Source organism: Panicum hallii, chromosome 2, assembly GCF_002211085.1.
Source record: "Panicum hallii strain FIL2 chromosome 2, PHallii_v3.1, whole genome shotgun sequence".
NCBI classification, from domain to species: domain Eukaryota; kingdom Viridiplantae; phylum Streptophyta; class Magnoliopsida; order Poales; family Poaceae; genus Panicum; species Panicum hallii.
Window position 1 is genome coordinate 53,367,408 of NC_038043.1, and position 20,650 is coordinate 53,388,057.

Here is a 20,650-nt window from a genome sequence, read left to right on the forward strand (position 1 = left end):
CGGCTAGCGTCCTGTGGTGTCACGAGTCTAGGTAGACACGATAGGAGTCACCACTCTTTTGTAAACCTTCACGATGTATTCTTAGAGTGTGAGTTGGGGGTGTTATCTTGAAGGCTTTTGAGTTGACCTCGAGATAACACCGGTGATTCCTTGTACTGCCTGATTGATGTCTGAATGGATGAATGTTAAGACCCTTTATTCTCGCATTATTTTGTTCGACAATTACTTTCATTTTAAAATATTATCGCCTTTATTTTTGCATTTTTCTCGGATAAATGGCATGTTTGCCCATGTGTGTATTCTTTTATTTTGGGTAGTGAGTGCCGGCGTTTACGCAAGAAAACTTCCCCCTTCACCCTATACAGGAAATGTCGATCCGGAGGTCTGATCGCTTGATGGCTCGTTTCGAGCAAGCCGCCCAGGAGGAAGCCGCAGCCGAAGCACGCGGACGAGGTCGCCCGTTTGGCCGTGGGCGCGGACGTGCTGCCCCAGCACGTGCCCCGGCAGCAGGGCGTGGAAGAGGCAGGGGACCTGCCGCGGGTGCCGCACCCCGCGCCTTTGGAGAGGCACGCCGTGGAGACGAAGCCGATGAGGAGGAGGTTGATGAGGAGATCGACGCTGAGCCAGCACAGCAGCCACCGCCGCCACCGCCGACACTCGCAGAGATCATGGATAGGCAGACGCAGCTTCTTCAGCGTCTGGCTGAGTCAGTTGACCAGAGGAACCACGGAGCCAACCGACACGGCCCGCCTGAAGAGGACCTCCAGCGCAAGATCGAGAGGTTCATCCGCCTGAAGGCCCCGACTTTCAGCTACGCCGAGGACCCCTTGGAAGCCGATGACTGGCTGAGGGTGATCGAGACCAAGTTGGACCTCACCAACTGCACCGACGAGGAGTGCGTCGCACTCGCCGTCCACCAGCTTGAGGGTACCGCCAAGTCGTGGTGGGACAGTTACTGCGACTCCCACCATGACCCAGCACACATCTCGTGGGAGGAGTTTGCCAGGGCGTTCCGTGAGCAGCACGTGCCCCGGCAAGTGATGATCCAGAAGGCTCAGGAGTTCCGTACCATGACCCAGGGTACGATGAGGGTGGAGGAGTACGAGCGTCACTTCACCAAGATGATGAGGTACGCTGCAGATGACACCAACACCGAGGAGAAGAAACAGTTCTGGTTTCTTCGAGGACTGCACCACGGCATCCGTCAGATCGTGACGGGATGCGAGTACCCATCCCTTCGCAGCTTGGTCAACCGTGCCATTGCTGTGGAGAGGGAGAGACTAGGATGGGAGGACCGTCAGCGCAACAAGAAGCGCCAGACTGACCACCAGGTACGAGACCGGCCCTTCCAGAAGACAAGGAACGCGCCACCTCTGCCACCGAGGAGCGGTTTCCGTCCTGGCTCCAGTCAGCCGAGCAGGAACTTCGGTGGAGGAGGCAACCACTACTCCAGCAACAGGACCCACGGAGGACAGAACCAGGGAGGAGGCAACTACCACCGCCAGCAGCCGGCATAGAGGACCAACAGTGGCTCGACGCCGTTTGTTTGCTTCACCTGCAACAAACCGGGCCACAAGTCCTATGAGTGCCCCGAGAAGAAGACCTCGACCCCAGCTCGCGCGCCTGGCTCCACCGGCAGGCCCGCTCAAGCTCCGCGCTCCGCAGACCGTGGCCGCCTCACCCACCTGACAGAGGAGGAAGCCCGGGATGCCCCCGACGTCGTGACAGGTGAGTATCTTATCAACGGCTCTAAAACCTTGGTGTTATTTGACTCTGGAGCCACTTGCTCCTACATCTCTTCTAAGTGTGTTGCACAAAAATCCCTTCCGATGACCCCGAGAAGCCACCCTATCATCACTAGCTCTCCGCTGGGGGATCATAGGTGCACATTAGCATGTAAAGGAGTGAAGATCATGATTCAGGGACTGCCATTCACAGCTGACCTGACAGTACTGCCGTCAGAAGGGATAGATGTTATTTTGGGAATGGATTGGTTGACAGCACATAAGGGTGTCATCTCTTGCTCACCCAGATTAGTGACCCTGGAACACCCTAGTGGGAAGAAAATCGAGGTGGAACCGTTGAAGTCCCGAGATGTACCTCAGGTGTACAATCTGAACAGCTTGGAGAAGAGGACACTCAAAGATGTACCAGTGATTTGCGAGTATCCCGATGTGTTTCCCGAGGAGCTACCTGGCCTACCGCCGGACAGGGATGTCGAGTTCGTGATTGACCTTGTGCCAGGGACGGCACCGATCGCGAAGCGACCCTACCGCATGTCCGCGGAAGAACTCACCGAGTTGAAGAATCAGTTGAAGGATCTGCTGGATAAACAATACATCAGGCCCAGTGCATCGCCATGGGGATCACCCGTGTTGTTCGTAAGGAAGAAGGACGGAACCATGAGGCTATGCATCGACTACCGATCGCTGAACGCCGTGACCATTAAGAACAAGTACCCGTTGCCCAGAATCGATGATCTGCTTGACCAGTTGAGAAAGGCCAAATTCTTCAGCAAGATCGATCTGAGATCCGGATACCATCAGATGAAGATTCGGGAAAGCGATATCCCGAAGACAGCGTTCGTGACCAGGTATGGCCAGTACGAGTTCACCGTAGTATCTTTCGGACTGACCAACGCACCCGCCTACTTTATGAACATGATGAACAAGGTGTTCATGGAGGAACTGGATAAGTTCGTCGTAGTCTTCATCGACGACATCTTGGTCTACTCCGAGACAGCCGAAGAACACGCTGAGCATCTGAGGGTAGTACTCGAGAGGTTAAGACAGAACCAGCTGTATGCTAAGTTCAGCAAATGCGAGTTTTGGCTAGAGAAGGTTGCCTTCCTAGGCCACGTGTTGACTGCTGAAGGGGTTGCCGTAGATCCCGAGAAGATCGAAGCAGTGTCCGAGTGGCAACAGCCGAAAAGCGTTACCGACATCCGAAGCTTCCTGGGTTTGGCAGGCTACTACCGGCGTTTTATCGAGAACTTTTCCAAGATTGCCAAGCCCATGACCGAGCTACTCAAGAACAACGTGCCGTTCGTATGGTCACCCAAGTATGAAGCCAGCTTTCAAGAGCTCAAGTCCCGACTTACTACTACTCCAGTCCTCACTCTTCCGGACATCCGGAAGGACTTCGTAGTCTATTGTGACGCTTCTCGTCAAGGCCTGGGTTGTGTGCTGATGCAAGATGGCAAAGTTGTGGCGTATGCCTCCCGGCAGTTGCGGAAACACGAAGAGAACTACCCTACCCACGACCTTGAACTCGCAGCGGTTGTGCACGCCTTGAAGATTTGGAGGCACTACCTCATTGGCAACAAGTGCGATATCTATACCGATCACAAGAGTCTAAAGTATTTCTTCACTCAGGCAGAGCTGAATATGAGGCAGAGGAGATGGTTAGAACTGATCAAGGACTATGACCTGAACATTCAATATCACCCCGGCAAGGCTAACGTCGTAGCGGACGCCTTGAGTAGGAAGCACTATTGCAGCAATCTGCTAGTTCGAGAGGAACAGCCTACTCTATGCGATGAACTCGAGAGACTGAAGTTAGAAATAGTAGAACAAGGGCACCTGAACATAATGACAGTCAAGTACGATCTGGAAGATCGAATCAGGCAAGCACAGCGACGATGCCCGGAACTTCAGAAGCTCAAGCGAGCAATGCGAGACGGGAAAGCGACCGACTACCGGGTCGACGACCAAGGAACCATATGGCTGAAAGATCGCATATGCGTACCCCAGGATCAAGGGATCCGTGCCGAGATTCTGGATGAAGCGCATAACTCCAAGTACGCCATACACCCAGGATGTACGAAGATGTACCAAGACCTGAAGGACCGTTTCTGGTGGAACGACATGAGAACGGACATAGCCGAGTTCGTGGCTAAGTGCGATATCTGTAGAAGGATCAAGGCAGAACACCAGCGCCCTGCCGGTTTGCTGAAGCCACTTGACATTCCCGTATGGAAGTGGGACGATATCTGCATGGACTTCATAACAGGGTTACCCCGGACTCTGAAGGGCAATGACTCCATTTGGGTAATCGTTGATCGCCTAACCAAAGTGGCACATTTCATCCCCGTCAAGACCACGTACCCCGTGAGCCGATTATCCGAACTGTACATAGAGAACATTCTGAAACTCCACGGGGCACCACGAAGCATAGTATCAGATCGAGGCCCTCAGTTCACCGCAAAATTCTGGCAGAGTTTGCACAAATCCATAGGGACTCAACTAGATTACAGCACCGCCTTTCATCCCCAAACCGACGGGCAGACCGAGAGAGTGAACCAGATACTCGAGGACTTGCTTAGAGCATGTGTGCTAGCCTACGGGAGTGATTGGGAGAAGAGTTTGTCCTATGCTGAGTTCACGTACAACAACAGCCATCAGGCCAGTTTGCGAATGTCACCTTTCGAGGCACTTTATGGCAGAAAATGCAGAACACCGCTGATGTGGTCAGAAACCGGAGAGAGATCGTATTTTGGTCCAGACTCTATATTAGAGGCTGAGGAGAATGTCGCCAAGATCAGGGAGAACCTGAAAATAGCGCAGAGCAGACAGAAGAGTTACGCCGACAAGAGGAGGAGAGACCTCTCGTTCGAGGTCGGAGACCACGTATACCTGAAGGTGTCACCACTCCGAGGCACCAAGAGGTTTCACGTCAACGGGAAGCTAGCCCCGAGGTTCGTTGGACCGTATCCGATCATTCAAAGGATCGGAGGTTTGGCGTACAAACTAAAGCTACCAGAAGAGCTTGCTGGAGTGCATCCAGTTTTCCACGTATCCCAGTTACGCAAATGCTTGCGGGTACCGGATGAGACAATACCCCCAGAGGCAGTGGACTTGCAAGAAACGCTTGAGTATGTAGAGTATCCCGTGAAGATTCTAGCCCGGGCAGATAAGGAGACTAGGAGGACCTCCATTCCTTATTGCAAGGTCCTCTGGAGTAATCACACCGAACGGGAAGCCACGTGGGAGAAGGAGTCCGATCTGAAAGAGAAATACCCACACCTTTTCGAAGACCAGGTAAGCCTTTAATCTCGGGGACGAGATTCTTGTGAGGGGGGGAGTCTGTAATATTCCATGTTAGAAATTATAGAGATTGTTTAACAAAATTTGGGGATTTCAAAAATTTTTGTGAATGGACTTGATTTGAATGGCTATTGCGTCTTACTTGAATTGGATTTTCGAATTTGTTTGATTTCCTTGTGTGAGATTTGAATTTGGAATGGGCATTCAAATTCAAATCTAAACTTCTAAACCCTAATACCCCCGTGGGCCACAAGCCCACCAGCCCATCACCCACGCAGCCCCGGCCAGCCCACCTTCTTCCCTTCTTTTCTCTCCCCCGCACGCGGATCAGCCCACGCGAGCCGGCCCAGCCCAGCTTCGCGAACCGTCCCGGCCTCCTTTCCCTTTACCGCCCGGGGCAGCTGACAGGCGGGTCCCGCTTGTCAGCTTTCCCCTTCCTCCCGACGCCCGCGACCCCGCTCCCGGCTCCCGCTCGCCTCCGCCGCGTCGCCCGCCTCGCGACAGGATAGCGAAACGGCCGCCCCTTTTCCCCGCGCCCGCGCTCGCCTGCGTCACCCCCGCGCGCTCCTGTCTCCGCTCCACGACAGGGCAATGCAACCGCCGCGCGCCCTTTTTTCCCGACAGCCCGCGCCGCGAGCCCGAGACCCTACCCCCGCGCCGCAGCCACCGCAAGGGCGCCACGCGTCCCGGCCCGGCCGCTGAGGACCCTCGGCCGCAGCCGCCCCGGACCCTAGCGCCCCCCTATAAACCCGAGGCCGCTTCGCCCAAACCCTAGAAACCCCAGCCGCCTTTCCGCCGCCGCCACACGAAGAGAGGAGGAGGAGGAGAAGGGGAAGAGCCGCGCGAGGAGGAGCCCGAGGACGACTCCACCGACGCCGCCCGGAGCTGCGCGAGGAGGAGGACACCGCCGCCACGCCGGAGCGTCTACACCGCGCCTGCGCCCCGTACGACTACGTCAACGTCGCCGCGCGTCCTGCACTGCACCGACTCGCCGGCGTCAGCTCGTCACCGCGCCACGCACCCACGCCAACGAGCCCTAGGTGAGCGCCGCCACCGTCTCCCTTCCCTCTGCTGCCGGCGTGAGCCTAGCGCCGCCGATGAACCATCCGTAGCCGGCCGTAGGACTCCCCACACCCCTCCGGCCGCTGTGCCGTCCTTTCTTGCAGGAGCCCGTCGCGCCGCTTCTTCCCCCGCTGCCGCCGTCGCCCCTCGCCGCCGCGTCGTGCCGCGGACCCGGGCCGCCGGTGCTCCGCGCACGGCACGGCCACGCCGCGGCTCTGGAAAACCAGAATTCGCGCGCGTGCGCGCGCACCACACGCACACCCGAGCCGTGCCCACTGCCTTGGCCCCAGCTTCGCCACGTCCGCGCCACGGCCTCGCCGTGCGCGTCCACCCCCGCGACGCGACCGCAACGTCGCGTTCGCGTCGCGACCCGGCCGTTGAGGCCTTTTCCCGAGCACCTTTCGGGCGCCACACACACACGCACCCATACACTCGCGTCTGCTGCACCGGATCCCGCAGACGCTGACGCCTGGGCCCGTCCAGTCGGAGAGGAGAAGGAAGCGACGCCGCCGGCCCGCGAGGAGGAGAAGACGAAGAGCCAGCCCAGCCAGAAGGAAAGAGAGGGAGAAGAGAAGGCCCAGCCTGTGGAGGAGAGGAAGCCGGCCCGCGAAGGGAGCCGAGCCGAGTCAGCCGCACGCCCAGCCAGCCCACCTGCCGGGCCGGCCTGCTGAGCCGCAGGCCGAGCCGAGTTACGGGCCGAGCCGAGCCTTCTGGGCCAACCAAGCCGGCCCATCACCCTTTTCGGCCCAAAACCGAACCGTGGCCTTTCTTTTAATTGCCACCTGACCCGAGGGGCCCACCTGTCAGCCTCGTGCTGAGGCCGACCAGTGGGGCCCGACGACCGCTGACCGACCCTTGACCGTTGACCGGTCAATGTTGACCGGTCAACGCTGACGTCAGCAGGGCCCACTGCTGACGTCATCACCCGGGACCCCCTCTGCTGACATCATGCTGACGTCAGCATGCCACGTGGCACGCCCTGGTGCTGCCACGTGTCCCTGTTTTCAGGCCTGTTTTTCTGAAATCCTTTTATTAATTTCAGAAATAGGTTTTTCCTTAGAAAATTCATAATAAATTATCCGAACCTCCGAAAATTATGAAACCAGTTTCATAATTCTTCTAAAATCATGAGCTACCTGTTAGAGTAGGTTTTGTGATGATTTGGATCTTATTTGCAACCTTTTGTGCACTTTTGCACTTTGGACCCTACTCTTACTCGTATTTACGAATAGGACCCGCCCGCGAGGAGCTGACCGACGACCAGGACTACCCGGAGACTCAGGAGGACTTCGAGGAGACGCCAGGTTCACGGCCATCTACGAATTGAACTCCTACTAGGCATTTGCTTGTAGAATGCTATTGCTGTATGTGTATATTTATATATCGAGATAAACCTGCATGGCCCCTTTACGATCCATACTCCTTGTCAACCCATCTTGAATTGTTTATTATAAGATATGCCTTGTAAATCCTTGAAAGTGTATGTGTGGGTTATGGTTGGATAGTCTTGGCGTGCGTGAATTGGCTCTCTTCAGGAGTTGGTGATTAGGGTTTAGCCGGGAGTGGGCGACCTAACTCGATCGTAGATCGAGGGCTTGGGGTGTGTATCTTGGCACATCCTACGAAGTACCTGTGGCGGGTACAGTTTTGTTTTCGCGTGAGGTGTTTGGGGCACCCGTTAAGGGTGCAGTTGCGGACCACCGTGGTGGATACGCGTGTGACGAAGATGCCCGCTCCGGCAGATAAGGACCGGGTGAGAGTAACCATGACTTGTGGGACTTTGTAAGCGTGCACACCACTTACCCATTATGAGGGTGGGCCCGGTCCGGACTTAGCAAGCGCGGTACCAAGCCGGTAGGAGGATCGAGTATCGGTGCAGGGGAAGGAGGTGATGACCTCACGTTCCCCGAGACGCATGGGAGGCTTCACAGTCCCGGGGCGACCTCTCGCGGGAGGATGCGCCCAAGACCCGGGAAAGCCGGATGGTGCCGTGGCTCCTATTTCCGTTTCGTAGACCGGTGTTTCGTATACTAGTCGGCTGATCTCCGGCTAGTGTCGATTCGAGTGGGACCAGGTGTACAACCCCTGCAGGGTGAAAACTATACGTATAGCCGCGTCCTCGGTTATGGACATCCCTACTCCTCTGTTGCTCTTATTAGTTAGTGTTACTCATGATCTCTACCTCCCTCTAGAATAATGTCCTGCCAGGGGGCAGTTGAGATGCGGGGAGAGGGAGTCCTCGCATCGACTTGGTGGTGTTGGAAGGTGTGTGTGACCGGGAGTCCGGAATGCCGGAAGGGCCCGAGTCAGGAATGAAAGGAGATGTGTATTCTTATATAAATTATATTGCATGCATAGGGAAACCCCCAGCTTTACCCTTGAACTCTGTTATATCCGTAGTATAGACCACATAAAGCTTGCATACGGATGGTGACGTGAACCTATCCCAATCCTTGGGGATAGCCTGGTACGATGCAGGATCCGACCCGGAATTCGACCCCAACGACGACGGATGGTACGACTGAGGCCCGAGCTACGCTCAAGTCGCCTGTGGAGGTGGAACCCGAAGATGGAGGACGGCCGAAGACCTAGCTACCGCTATGCGCTTTCTGCTTGTTCGATTTAGCCGAAAGGCTTGTAATAAATTCCGTACTACAGATCCTCTGGATTTATGTAATAATTAAACCCGTGAATGACCTCTTATGAGTATGACTGTGATATTATGCCTGAAATGAGTTCTGTATGTGATAGCGCTTGATCCAGGGACTATCACGACGATACAGGGAGTCGGATTCCTCGATTCAGGAATCCGGTTCATTTCAGCCATGGTCGTGGTGGTGCACCACATCAACAGCAGCAACGCTACCGCACCAACGCCACCACATCTAGTGATGCAAGACCAACCTGCCAAGTCTCTGACAAGAAAGAGCACACAGCCATTGAGTGCTGGTACAGGTTCGATGAGTCTTATGGTGCAAATAACAAAAGTGCAGGTTCTTCTTATGGTGTGGACACAAATTGGTATGTGGATTCTGGAGCTTCTTATCATATTACGGGAGACCTTGAAAAGCTTTCCACTCGTGATCGTTATGGTGGCAAGGATCAGATTAAAACAGCAAATGTTCAGGTATGGAAATCACTCACGTTGGTCATTCTATTGTTCAAACCGATAATTGTGATTTGCATCTTAATAATATCCTTTATGCCCCTGAAGCTAGAAAGAATCTTATATCCGTTCATCGCCTTGCTCTCGATAATTCCGCATACCTTGAATTTCACCCTAACTTCTTTTTGTCCAGGATCAAGCAACCAAGAACACAATCCTTAGAGGGCCATGTCGCGGGGGACTTTACTCTCTTCCAAGCAATTCATCCCTAAAACAAGCTTTTGGTGTCACCAGACCTTCGTTCGAAAGGTGGCACGGTCACTTGGGTCACCCTTCATCTAGCATAGTTTCTAAAGTTGTTAGCAATTACGACTTGCCATGTTTAGCTGAGTCAAATAAAGAGTCAGTTTGTGATGCCTATGGTGCCATCAACTCCCTTATTCAAAATCTTTTAGTGAATCTAAATATCCTTTGGAACTTGTGTTTTCTGATGTGTGGGGCTCTACGCTTGATTCAGCAGGAGGAAAAAAAACTACATCAACTTTATTGATGACTTTAGTAAATTCATATGGATCTACCTCCTTAAACATAAGTCAGAAGTGTGTAAGAAATTCCATGAATTCCAAAGTCTCGTTGAGAGAATGTTTAATAGAAAAATTATAGCTGTGAAAACTGACTGGGACGGTGAATATCAGAAACTTCACTCTTTCTTGGTTAAATGTGGCATCTCACACCATGTCTCTTGTCCCCATGCACATCAGCAGAATGGCTCGGCCGAGAGAAAACATAGACACATTGTTGAAGTTGGTCTCTCTCTCTTAGCCTATGCTTATATGCCATTAAAATTCTAGGATGAAGCTTTTCATACCGCTGCCTATCTCATAAATCGAACATCTAGTAAAGTAATTCAATTTACTACTCCCTTAGAACTCTTGTTTGGCCAAAAACCTGATTATTCGTCCTTGCGTTTGTTTGGTTGTGCCCGTTGGCTGAACCTCCGTCCCTGCAACAAGCACAAACTTGAATTCCGGTCCAAACAATGTGTATTTCCGGGGTTTAGTAATCTTCATAAGGGATTCAAATGCCTTGAGATCTCCTCTGGCTCAGTGTATATCTCATGTGATGTCACGTTTGATGAAACAGTTTTTCCCTTCTCCAAACTCGACTCTAATGCCGGTGCTCGTCTTCGTTCGGATATTTCCCTTCTCCCTCAAAGTTTGCTAAATCCGATCACTAATCATGGGGGAGAACATATAGATGATCACGTTTCTGATTTGCATAATATTACATACCAAATTGATGAAGCACCTGCAGAAAACAGCACAAAAAATGATGTACCAGGTGATATAGAAGCTGAAACCAGTGCGGGAGATGATCTGTCTGCGTCCGCTGCTGCTGCACAAGAGTCGGGGTCGCCAACATCTTCCTCGCCTTCAGTGATACCGATAGGCGCTGCATCCCTGACCAGTGCTGCTTCCCCGACAGCTCCACGATGCCTGCGGGACGAGTCGCGGGCTTCTACATCATCGCAGAACGGCGGGCTCTCGACACCAGAAATAAAACTAAAACTGATGACAGATCCTCTACCTAGTCCACCTACTGGAGGTGAGGAAGCTTCCGTGGCTCCAATTCAGCCTACCAAGCCTGTCACAAGACTACAAAAAGGCATCAGAAAAGAGAAGATGTACGCTGATGGAACAACCAAGTACGGGAGGAATGCTTTTCTTGCCACTTTTGGAGAACCACAGTATTTAGAAGAAGCTCTTGGAAATAAGAATTGGAAAGAAGCTATGGATGCAGAATATATGGCTCTAATGAGAAATAATACTTGGCATCTTATTCCTCCTCAGAAAGGTATTAATATTATTGATTGCAAGTGGGTATACAAGATTAAAACGAAGTCTAATGGCAGCCTAGACAGATATAAGGCGCATCTTGTTCTAAAGGTTTTAAGCAGAGATATGGCATAGACTATGAAGCCACGTTTAGTCCTGTGGTTAAGGCAGCAACCATCAGAATCATCTTGACTCTTGCTATTTCAAAAGGATGGAGCCTTCGTCAGCTAGACATACAGAACACGTTTCTACATGGTGTTCTGGAAGAGAATGTTTACATGAGATAACCGCCTGGGTATGACGATCCTTCTTTCAAAAATTATATTTGTAAATTGGATAAGGCAATATATGGGTTGAAGCAGGCCCCAAAAGTATGGTATGCAAAACTGAGTTCAAATCTTCTAGCTCTCGGTTTTAAATCATCAAAAGCTGATACATCCTTATTTTTCTATAACAAAGGGGATTTACAGTCTTTGTCTTGATTTATGTGGATGATATTATTGTTGCTAGCTCAACACTAAGAGCCACCGAAGCATTGTTGCAAAGTTGAAGGAAGCATTTGCTCTAAAAGATTTGGGAGATTTATATTATTTTCTTGGCATTGAGGTGAGCAAAGTTCGTGATGGTATTTTATTGACATAGGAGAAATATGCTTCGGATATATTGAGAAGAGTAGGCATGACAGATTGTAAACTAGTTGCAGCTCCTCTTTCAATTACTAAAAAATTATCTGCACATGAAGGTAATCCTCTTGGACCAGACGATGCAACAAATTATAGAAGTGTAGTTAGGGCTTTACAATATCTAACACTTACTAGACAAGATATTTCCTTTGCTGTCAACAAAGTCTATCAATTCTTGCAGGCACCGATGACTGTTCATTGGAATGTTGTAAAGAGAATCTTGAGATACATAAAGCTCACGGTAAAACTGGGGTTAAGAATTAGTAGATCTTCTTCTTCGCTGGTCAGTGCTTTTTCGGATGCCGATTGGGTCAGGCTGCGTCGATGATCGTCACTCTACTGGTGGGTTTGCTGTGTTTCTAGGAGATAATTTGGTGTCTTGGAGTGCTAAAAAACAGGCAACGGTGTCTCAGTCAAGTACGGAGGCAGAATATAAAGCGTTAGCTAATGCCACAGCTGAAGTTATGTGGATACAAACGCAGTTACAGGAATTTGGGATTCCTGGTCCAAGAGCTGCAAGATTGTGGTGTGACAATCAAGGTGCAAAATATTTCTCTGCAAACCCAGTGTTTCATGCAAGAATAAAATATATAGAAGTGGATTATCATTTTGTGAGAGAACGTGTGTCAAAGAAGCTACTTGAGATTGAATACATTGGTTTAGGAGATCAAGTTGCAGATGGATTTACAAAACCCTTAACTGTTAGACATATGGAATTATCTAAGAACAATCTCAATCTTAACAGTTTGGATTGAGAGGGCGTGTCAGAGTATACGATAAAAACTCTATAAACGTGAAGTTCTAGTCGGATTGGCTTGGAAATAGATTTTTTAAATATCTTTATTGTAAACTTGTCATACTCTATAACTTCTTGCTGAACTGAATATGTAGCAAACTCTTGCGCTGCCGCGCTCGTATAAACACGCACCCATCATGAGCTTAAGTTTGAGACCGACATTTCCGCACCTCTGATTTTTCTTTCAGACCGAAGCGATGGCGACCACCGGATCGTCTCCCAGAGGGACGAGCTGGTGGGGCTTGCTGCAGGGCAGCACCGGCCCGTTCAGCAGCGCCTTTATCTCCTGATGATTGGTGTGCAGGGGTCAGAAGATGCAGGAACAGAAATTTAAGCACGCACGCATGCATGCACCAGTAACAAAGAACAACAATGGATTATTTCAGCCAATATAAATCTGATCATCTCCTGACGATTGGTGTTCAGGGGTGAAAGCTGACAAGATGCAGTTACAGGAATTTAACTATTTAAGCACCCATGCATGCACAAGTGCACAATGGATTGCTTAAGCAAGTGCACAATGGATTGTTTAGCCAGCTAGTACTACTTTATCTACTTCATCGTCAGAAAAAAAGTGGTGTCCATTTCTACTTCATCGTCAGAATGACTGTTAGTGTCCATCTCTGAATTAATGATCTACGCAACCAACATCCAACGTCCAGAGGTAGCAGCAATCACGACTAACAATCGGTCACATCAAATCTAATCCACCAGTTACTATCGCTAACATCTAATCCACCAGATCGAGTAGCAGTAACGATCTGGTGCACAAGCAAACAAACAGACAATCCAGTAAGGCACTAGTAACCGATCTGCTGCACAAGCAAACAGACAGACAATCCAATAAGGCACTAGTAACCGATCTAGTGGACAAGACACGAGAGAGGATCGAGGACATGCGCACGCACGTACAGCATCCACAGACATCCGTGAGGCCATCCTTTCCACTTCCACCTGCGCCTAGACTTCGACTCCTTGTCCTGCCTTCCTGAGACATAAACAGAACATCCATCAGATAAAAAAAAACAAAAACTCGGGCGGTTTGATCTAGAAGCGTATCAACGAACGCGAGACACGAACACCAGGCCAGATCCACAAATCGAAACCACATGGAATCGGATGCCTACCTCTCTCCCCGATTTGAGGTGCGGTGCGGGCGCTGCCGCGCTGGAGAGTTGGAGAGAGGAGAGACGGAGAAGAGCAGAGTGGAAAAATAGAGGAGGAGGCCACAGGAGGACGTGATCGCTGGCTCAATGGGCCCCACAGAATTTTCGCTGGGTGGACTCGTACTGTCAATCGTGCCACTTACATGTGGGGTCTTCCCTCATCTGGCCCGCTGTCCAGTGACGGCCGCCTCTTACGGTAAATGCTGGCGACTTTTTTTGCCACAAGACTTCGCTCGCAAGCGCAATGCGTGGGACCCGTGAGCTGCCTGTGGGTCCGGAAGGAAAACACTGCTGGGCTTGCTTGTGCCGTACGGAAAATGCTTGGGCCTTATTGGGCTCGTGAGTCGCGAACAGTCCGGGATGGATCTAAAGCGGGCTAGAGGATCAAGCCTCCGTACCTCCTCAAGATCAATGAATATTTTTCTAAGCCTCTCCTCTATTTTCTAAAAAAAAGAATGAAAAAGAATGGGGACGAAAAAGAAGAGAAGGGGAGGAAGAAGAAGAGGAGGAGGAGAAGGGAGCTCCCTCTTCATTCCCTGGCTGAATTCGCCACCGTGAACAATAGATAGTAATTATTGCCTGCTCGGTAGTGCTTGCTAGCAACGCTACAGTAATAATTTTATGCATGTTTGCAGCCGTAGTATGGACAATCGAACATCGTGTATGAGGATACGGATTATGAATAGTACTTTAATTATAAAAATCTGGAGTAATAATGTACTCCGTTTGGATCTCAAGATTATACTCTAGATGGTGGTTTGGTTGTGAAAGCCAAATGTTTACAATGCCTTGGTTCTGAAGGAAGAGATGCCATTGTTGGAACACGGACAAATGTGTCTTTTTCTCAACTAAGATCTCCTAGAAGCTAGATGAGAGGGGATGATAGATTATGGGCAGGGATTCTTGAAATCTATGCCACATTCCAACCTATAAGACTGGACTGTGATCATCTTGTTGGATAGACAACTACACAAGACGTTGCGCTCGTCAAGGCACCTCCGACGAGGACGTACGTGTGCCCGCCCGCGCTTGACCTGCCAGATACACAACAGCGTGCACGGTGGGAGTGATGGCCTGCTAACCGTTGGCGTTAACCTGATGGAGTGGTGGCCGATGCGAGCGTCAGTGTCAGCTCGGTGATGATTTGAACTCAAATTCGTCGTGCCCGGCCCAGGCAATGAAGTTGAGAACCAACAAAATCCATCACGCTCCTCGCCAAAAATTTGGTGCGGGCCTTACACGCACTACTTCCAACGCGCTGCTTTTTGCCCGGGCCGACACCCTTTCCTCGTGTGGGCCAGCTCAGCTGCCACCTCTCCCGCTTACTACGCCAACTTGGGCCTGCTTGTGTACATGGACTGTCCCCGTTCCACCCACACCCACCAGGTTTCCTGGGCTGACTGATCATCTAGTTTGCTACCCGGTCGGTCTACTGCAGGCGCCGCCCTCCATCAAGATTCCGGAATGCTCACGCGGCGGAAGAAACGCAACCCGCCTTCCTTCGCCTGCATGCCCGGCGACCACCTCACGCCTTGTGTCCGAGGACGTGGGATGCGTGCGTAGCACGAGGATCGGTCAGTTGATGACGAGAGACGAGCGTTGGTTGGGCACGGCGGTTGGGGGTTGTGACGTGTCCATCCGTCGAGGCCGACGACGGCGACGACGCGGCGAAGCAACAGGAAAAATGGCAACATGGGGCAGCTGAGCCTGATTGAACGAACCGAGGCAGGCGCCTACCAGCCAGGGTCCGGTCCACCGGTCCAGGCTGATCTGCCCCGGCTGATGATTTTAATGGTTAGCCTATGACTCAAACTTCCGGTCAGATATGATTTTGATCGATCCGGTCCCGGATTACAAGTTACAAGAATTAGTTATAAACCAGGGCGATACTTTGAGCAGCAAAGCGTTGACCGAGTTTCTACGTTTGACGGCCGTGTTCCTGCCACTCGAAATTTCCCTGACACGTTTCCTCATAAAAAAAATCCATAACGCGGCCAGGACTAGATGCATCTCAGCTCCTGATTATGTTATACCAAACCACTCTTGCGGTCCTACTGAATTTTCAGCACTGGAGTCTCTAATTTCGTCACGCTAACTCTTCTGTTTCTGCTTCTGCTTCCAAAAATCTAAAATAACTGGCACGTTCTCACCAAAAGATGTGTTTCGTTGGACTTTTACATCTACTTTTGCTTTTGCAAAAACTAAAAACCAACCATAAAAATCCGGTGGCCACACCCCCTTGCAACACGCCGCCTTTTTTCCTTTTCTTTTTTTTTTAGCAAACCCTCTCGTGGAGGCGGCTGGCTCGCAACGCCTGATCCGGGTCAGCAGCGGACGCTCGAGGCGAGCTACGAAACGGCCCACCGCCAGAGACCGAGGGCCACCACCACGTTCCCCGGCGACGCGGTTGGCAAAAGGCAGGAGGAGAAAGCACCCGGAAACACACGGCCCTTCCCCTCTATAAAACCGCCCGGCCCGACCGACCGGTCCAGCCCGTCTCGCCCTCGCCCAAACCCCCACCCAAACCGAACCAGCGAAAGCTCCCCTGACCCTGCCTGCTCCGCGTCCGCCCCTCCGATCGCAGGGAAGAAGAAGAGGGAGATGAGCTACTACGGCCAGCAGCCCCCCGTCGGCGTCCCGCCGCAGCAAGGTGTGCGGCGGCGGCTTCTCTCCGGCCGTCTACTTGCTGCTCCTGTTTGCTTCACTTTTTTTTTGTGTGTCTGTTGCTTTGTTACTTTCCGTGACTCGTGAGGCTAAACTCGCTGGCGTTTGGATCTTATTCCTGCAGGCTACCCGGGGAAGGACGGCTACCCGCCGGCCGGCTACCCTCCGCCGGGGCAGGGCTACCCGCCGCAGGGGTACCCGCAGCAGGGCTACCCACCGCCGTACGCGCAGCCGCCGCCCCAGCAGCAGCAGAGCAGCGGGCCTTCCTTCATGGAGGGATGGTACGTTCCTTGATTTCCTCCTCATCTCGTCCCCTCCACTTTTGTGCTGCCTGCCCGCGGGGGCTCGTTTGCTGCTAGATCGGATGCCTCTCCGGAATCTCCTTGCCGGATTAGGTCGAAAGTTTTAGTGCTAGTTTAGAGGGTTGCCGACTTCGCGCGCTGGGATCGCCGGTCAGATCTGCCCGGCCCCGGCGGCGGCCGCGCCTGCTGGTGCTTGCGCACGTTTGCCACGGTGTGTGGGGCCCCGGCTTGACGCGTGAACAACCCTTGGAAAGGGTAACCCGCCAGCCTCGTGGCCCTGGCGACGTGTCCGTCGCTGCACGCAAACGCGCGCACGTATCCCGCGCGGGGGGTGGGTGTCTTTTTCCCTCGTGCTACGGAGGCCGTCCGATCTGAGATGTGCGGTCTTGGTTTCGAATCTCTGCAGTCACATTCTTGTTGCCGTTTCGAGTTTGGCTGCGCGAAAGCCCCCCGGTTGCGTTCTGCACCGGCTGCAATAAACCCGAGAAGTAGTAGTCAGTTTGAAAGACCCCCCGGTTTTCAGATTCCTTCGGGGCGAGGTCACCTGGGATAATGTTTCTCTTTTTTTTAAAAAAAAGGAAAATAATATTTCTCTTTTTGGTTTGGTTGAAAGGATAACATATTTCCGTTGACGCGCTGATAGCAATGAGATGGGATGGATGCTCTAGCACTAGCTTTGTACTTACAATATCACAATTGGGAATTGGAATCTGTCATGCATCATAGCCATCTCTACATTTTAGTAACGCATGCTTTAGAATTGGCATATGCTTTCCTTCGTTTCATCTTTATCAGCCTATTTCACTTGTGGTTGAACAGCTTGGCTGCCCTCTGCTGCTGCTGCCTCCTGGACGCCTGCTTCTGAGAGGACACTCGACGACGAATTCGAGATGACTGGAAGTGAAATGAGACTACCTCATGGAAGAAATGGCTTGAAATGCTAGTTCTCTTTAAAAAATCGTCTATTTTTTCAGTTCTCTTTTATGGAACCCTGCAATGAGACTCCTAGTACTAGTATTCTGTCGGTGTTGATTGGCTGGTGGCTGGTGTGTATTCTGTGGATTGCCGAGTTTCTGGTGGAATTCATCCTGGGATTGTGGAGTGCGCAAATTGGTGTTTTCTCCGTATCTCTGCCATCTTGTTTGGTTTCGTCGCCGCTACCCTATTTTGCTGATCACGTTTTGCCCGCTTAGAAAAATACAGTATCTGCGCGTTAGCCGCCGGGTCTCGCTCGCCCGTGATGTTTGACTCCTATTCGAATCATCTTATCTGATCGACCTGACATTTTGCTGGGAAGATGAAGGCGTCGCTGCTTCCTGCTTGACTTCCGGGGTCAGCATCAGCAATCCAGCTTTACGCTGTCTTGGGCCTTGGGATGAGTCTGCTTTTTGCAGCCTGGATGATTGGACACGTTCACACAGTACAGCAGTGACACGTCCTATTTCGGGTATGCACAGTACAACAGTGACCCCGTCCTATTTCGGGTACGTACATTACGGGATGTTTAGAGCTTGCTAGAGATAGCCTTTTCTTTTTAAAAAAAGTTGCCACGTTATGTTGGATGGGTGCATTGTCCGTGGGCTTGCTAAGTCACAGCTCATGCCGTGGCACGCATCCGCGAATTTGTAACTACAGAAAGAGAAGGGGCAAAAACAGTGGCGGAGGCAAGGGGCCGGGGGCTGGCAGGGGGCATGGCGCCTCCTATGCTCAGCATGTCAACTCAAATAGACAGTAACAAATTACATGATTAGTTAAGTAACATCACGCTCTTACAACTTAAACGAGGTTGATTGGATTTTAACAATAAAAATAAGTAGCTTGAATGTAACGAATGTATTCTAAGTGAATTAAATTAGAGTACATAACTTAAAGGTTTTTCTCAGAAAATAGTTTAATGGAGTCCAGCTTCGAGTTGGAACTGGATATAATTGTATTGCTCTAGTGCACATCTTCTTTTTTTCATTTAGAATTTGTCACAACTTTCTTCCAAGAATTTAATTTTAATCTAAAAATATATTTAGTTGGAGAACAAGATACGATGAGATGAATCCATCCGCTTGCGCCGCAATCTGCCCGTTGCCTACTAACGATGCGGTGCAAACTGACCTCTGGGCCAACCTACTCACTCATGCACCCTTGGACGTTGCCTCACCGAAATCCAAGCTGGAGCCGCTCAGCCGCGCAGCCTCCGGCTCTCGCCTCGCCCTATCCGCTCGCCCACGTCGCCCTCGAGCCTCACCTCACCTCACCGGAGCGCACCTGAGGTACTTGTTCGCATCACGACCATCTGATTGATCGTGATCGGACCATCCTAACTAAGGAGCATATATGCGATTTAAAGGATGATTGTCTAATTTCTTTTTGACCCCCCTTAACATTAAATCCTGGCTCCGCCCCTGGGAAAAAAAAACAATGCTTGGGCCGAAGACGTCATCGCCTTGGTAGTTGGTAGACGCTCTAATCACCCAGCAGCACACGCAAATGCGCACGGCACGCCTTGCCATCCGGCCAGAGTCAAGACCTTGCTCGGTGATTCATCTGGGACGCTGCCTTGACAGTCCACTCTTGGTGCTCAAGTTGCCGCTGGTACACGTCTCCAGTTCTCCATCTGAAGGAAACTGACGCGTGGATCACGGCTAGACGCTCGAGACCAAGCGGGCATTTCCTTTTCACGCTGTTTGGCAGTAGGAACCCAGGCGTATGCGCGTTCATCAGCGAGGTGTGCGCACAGCAGCACGGCGCACTGGCAGCGTCCACCCGTGGATGTGACGCGACTGGTCTCCAACCTCTTGCCGGCTCGAAACAAAACATCGCGTGAGTCCAGCTGCGGTGAGATCTGCACAATAGGAGCGAAACCTGACGCAGAGCACAGCAACTTCTCCGTGCATGTGCAGTCCATGTCAGCGTAATATATATATCTACAGTATCTACTAGTACTAGCTGTGAACTCTGTTCAAACTGAGAAACATCTTGGAATCAAGTAGAGAAAAAGAGGCGGCCTTCACCGTGTCACGCTCCAATCGCCCAACAGCAGTACCAAGGAAGCGCGTACACCACGCCTTTCTTTCATTACCAAGCACTAGCTCCCTTCCTTTTTTTTTTGATACTTCACCATCTCTCTTTAGAGAGACGTTAACAGAAACCAAAAACTAGAATGCATTTCTTTCATGATAAGGGTAAAGGGCATATCTTGGGTAACCAATCAATTATTTGTCTGCGGGAAAGTTAACTTATGAGAATGCTGTGGTAGTGCTGTAGTGCAGGCAATTGTGTGACCCCAGACCTTCTTTGGTAGTTTCTTGTGGACACTCACTTGATGTCTACATGCCAAAACATGCAAGAATTCTATTGTTAGGCAACATCAGCAGCATGGCCACATCTGTTTTTGTCTGGACGGTGTGACGCAGCATAATGCACCTTCAAGGCTTCAAGAACCTCACCTTAAGTTCTGGACTCTGCAGTTAAGTGTGATTCCGAATTCTATCACTTTGGGTAGTGTGCGGCTGGTTTCCTCACTTTCATGTAAAGTTCATCCACGAATGATTCTGTACTGGCATAATGGCATCCAACTTCTTGCCGGCTCGGAAACGTCGCGTGCTTCCGCGGGCACAATTCGCCATCCATGTGCAATCTGTATCAGCATTCCGTAATCACGTAACCTGACGCAAAACGCACTAAATTCGCAGTGCATGTGCAGGCATATGTACCAGCCTCTCAAAGAAAAAAGCTTTGCCTCTGACCTCAGCGGAAGAAAAGCCTCGCCAATGATTTCAGCATCTCGTACACGGGAACTAATATTCTCCTTGATTTGCTCTTTGTTCCAGGATAGGTAGAAAAGCCTGAGCCTTTGATCTCATCAGAACAAAGTCATTATCAGAAGCATAAAAAAACCGAACTCTTGGTTGGCAGCAAAACTAGAAAACCTGTCGATCCAGCTGGCCGATAACAATTCTGCCTCTTTTTGCAGACCCACACGCACACGAAGAAAAAG

At 51.2% G+C, this 20,650-nt stretch overlaps 1 protein-coding gene and 1 long non-coding RNA gene across 3 annotated transcripts; one reads left to right on the forward strand and one right to left on the reverse strand.

The window, feature by feature from the left end:
* Nucleotides 1-10,025: 10,025 nt before the first annotated feature.
* LOC112883202 lies at nucleotides 10,026-13,726 on the reverse strand. 2 transcript variants are annotated; one of them, XR_003226775.1, is made up of 5 exons: nucleotides 13,655-13,726; nucleotides 13,440-13,515; nucleotides 12,698-12,813; nucleotides 10,801-10,857; nucleotides 10,026-10,709 (listed from the first exon to the last, which is right to left on the reverse strand). It is a non-coding gene; the product is annotated as an uncharacterized LOC112883202 (long non-coding RNA). The 2 variants fall into 2 exon arrangements; XR_003226776.1 differs by lacking the exons at nucleotides 10,026-10,709; nucleotides 10,801-10,857 and adding an exon at nucleotides 11,862-12,118.
* A 2,441-nt stretch (nucleotides 13,727-16,167) lies between these two features.
* LOC112880372 (cysteine-rich and transmembrane domain-containing protein WIH2-like) lies at nucleotides 16,168-17,786 on the forward strand. Its single transcript, XM_025944952.1, has 3 exons — nucleotides 16,168-16,343; nucleotides 16,482-16,638; nucleotides 17,479-17,786. Exons 1-3 carry the CDS (start codon nucleotides 16,295-16,297, stop codon nucleotides 17,522-17,524), a joined length of 252 nt encoding a protein of 83 aa, XP_025800737.1. The 5' UTR covers nucleotides 16,168-16,294; the 3' UTR covers nucleotides 17,525-17,786.
* The last annotated feature ends 2,864 nt before the right edge of the window (nucleotides 17,787-20,650 follow it).

What these genes read in the sequence shown, in the direction of transcription:
- LOC112880372 (XM_025944952.1), top strand. Translation starts at nt 16,295, where the DNA reads ATGAGCTACTACGGCCAGCAGCCCCCCGTCGGCGTCCCGCCGCAGCAA. An exon ending in CGGCGTCCCGCCGCAGCAAG is followed by an intron (nt 16,344 to 16,481) that starts GTGTGCGGCGGC and finishes TTATTCCTGCAG; the next exon opens with GCTACCCGGGGAAGGACGGC. An exon ending in CCTTCCTTCATGGAGGGATG is followed by an intron (nt 16,639 to 17,478) that starts GTACGTTCCTTG and finishes GTGGTTGAACAG; the next exon opens with CTTGGCTGCCCTCTGCTGCT.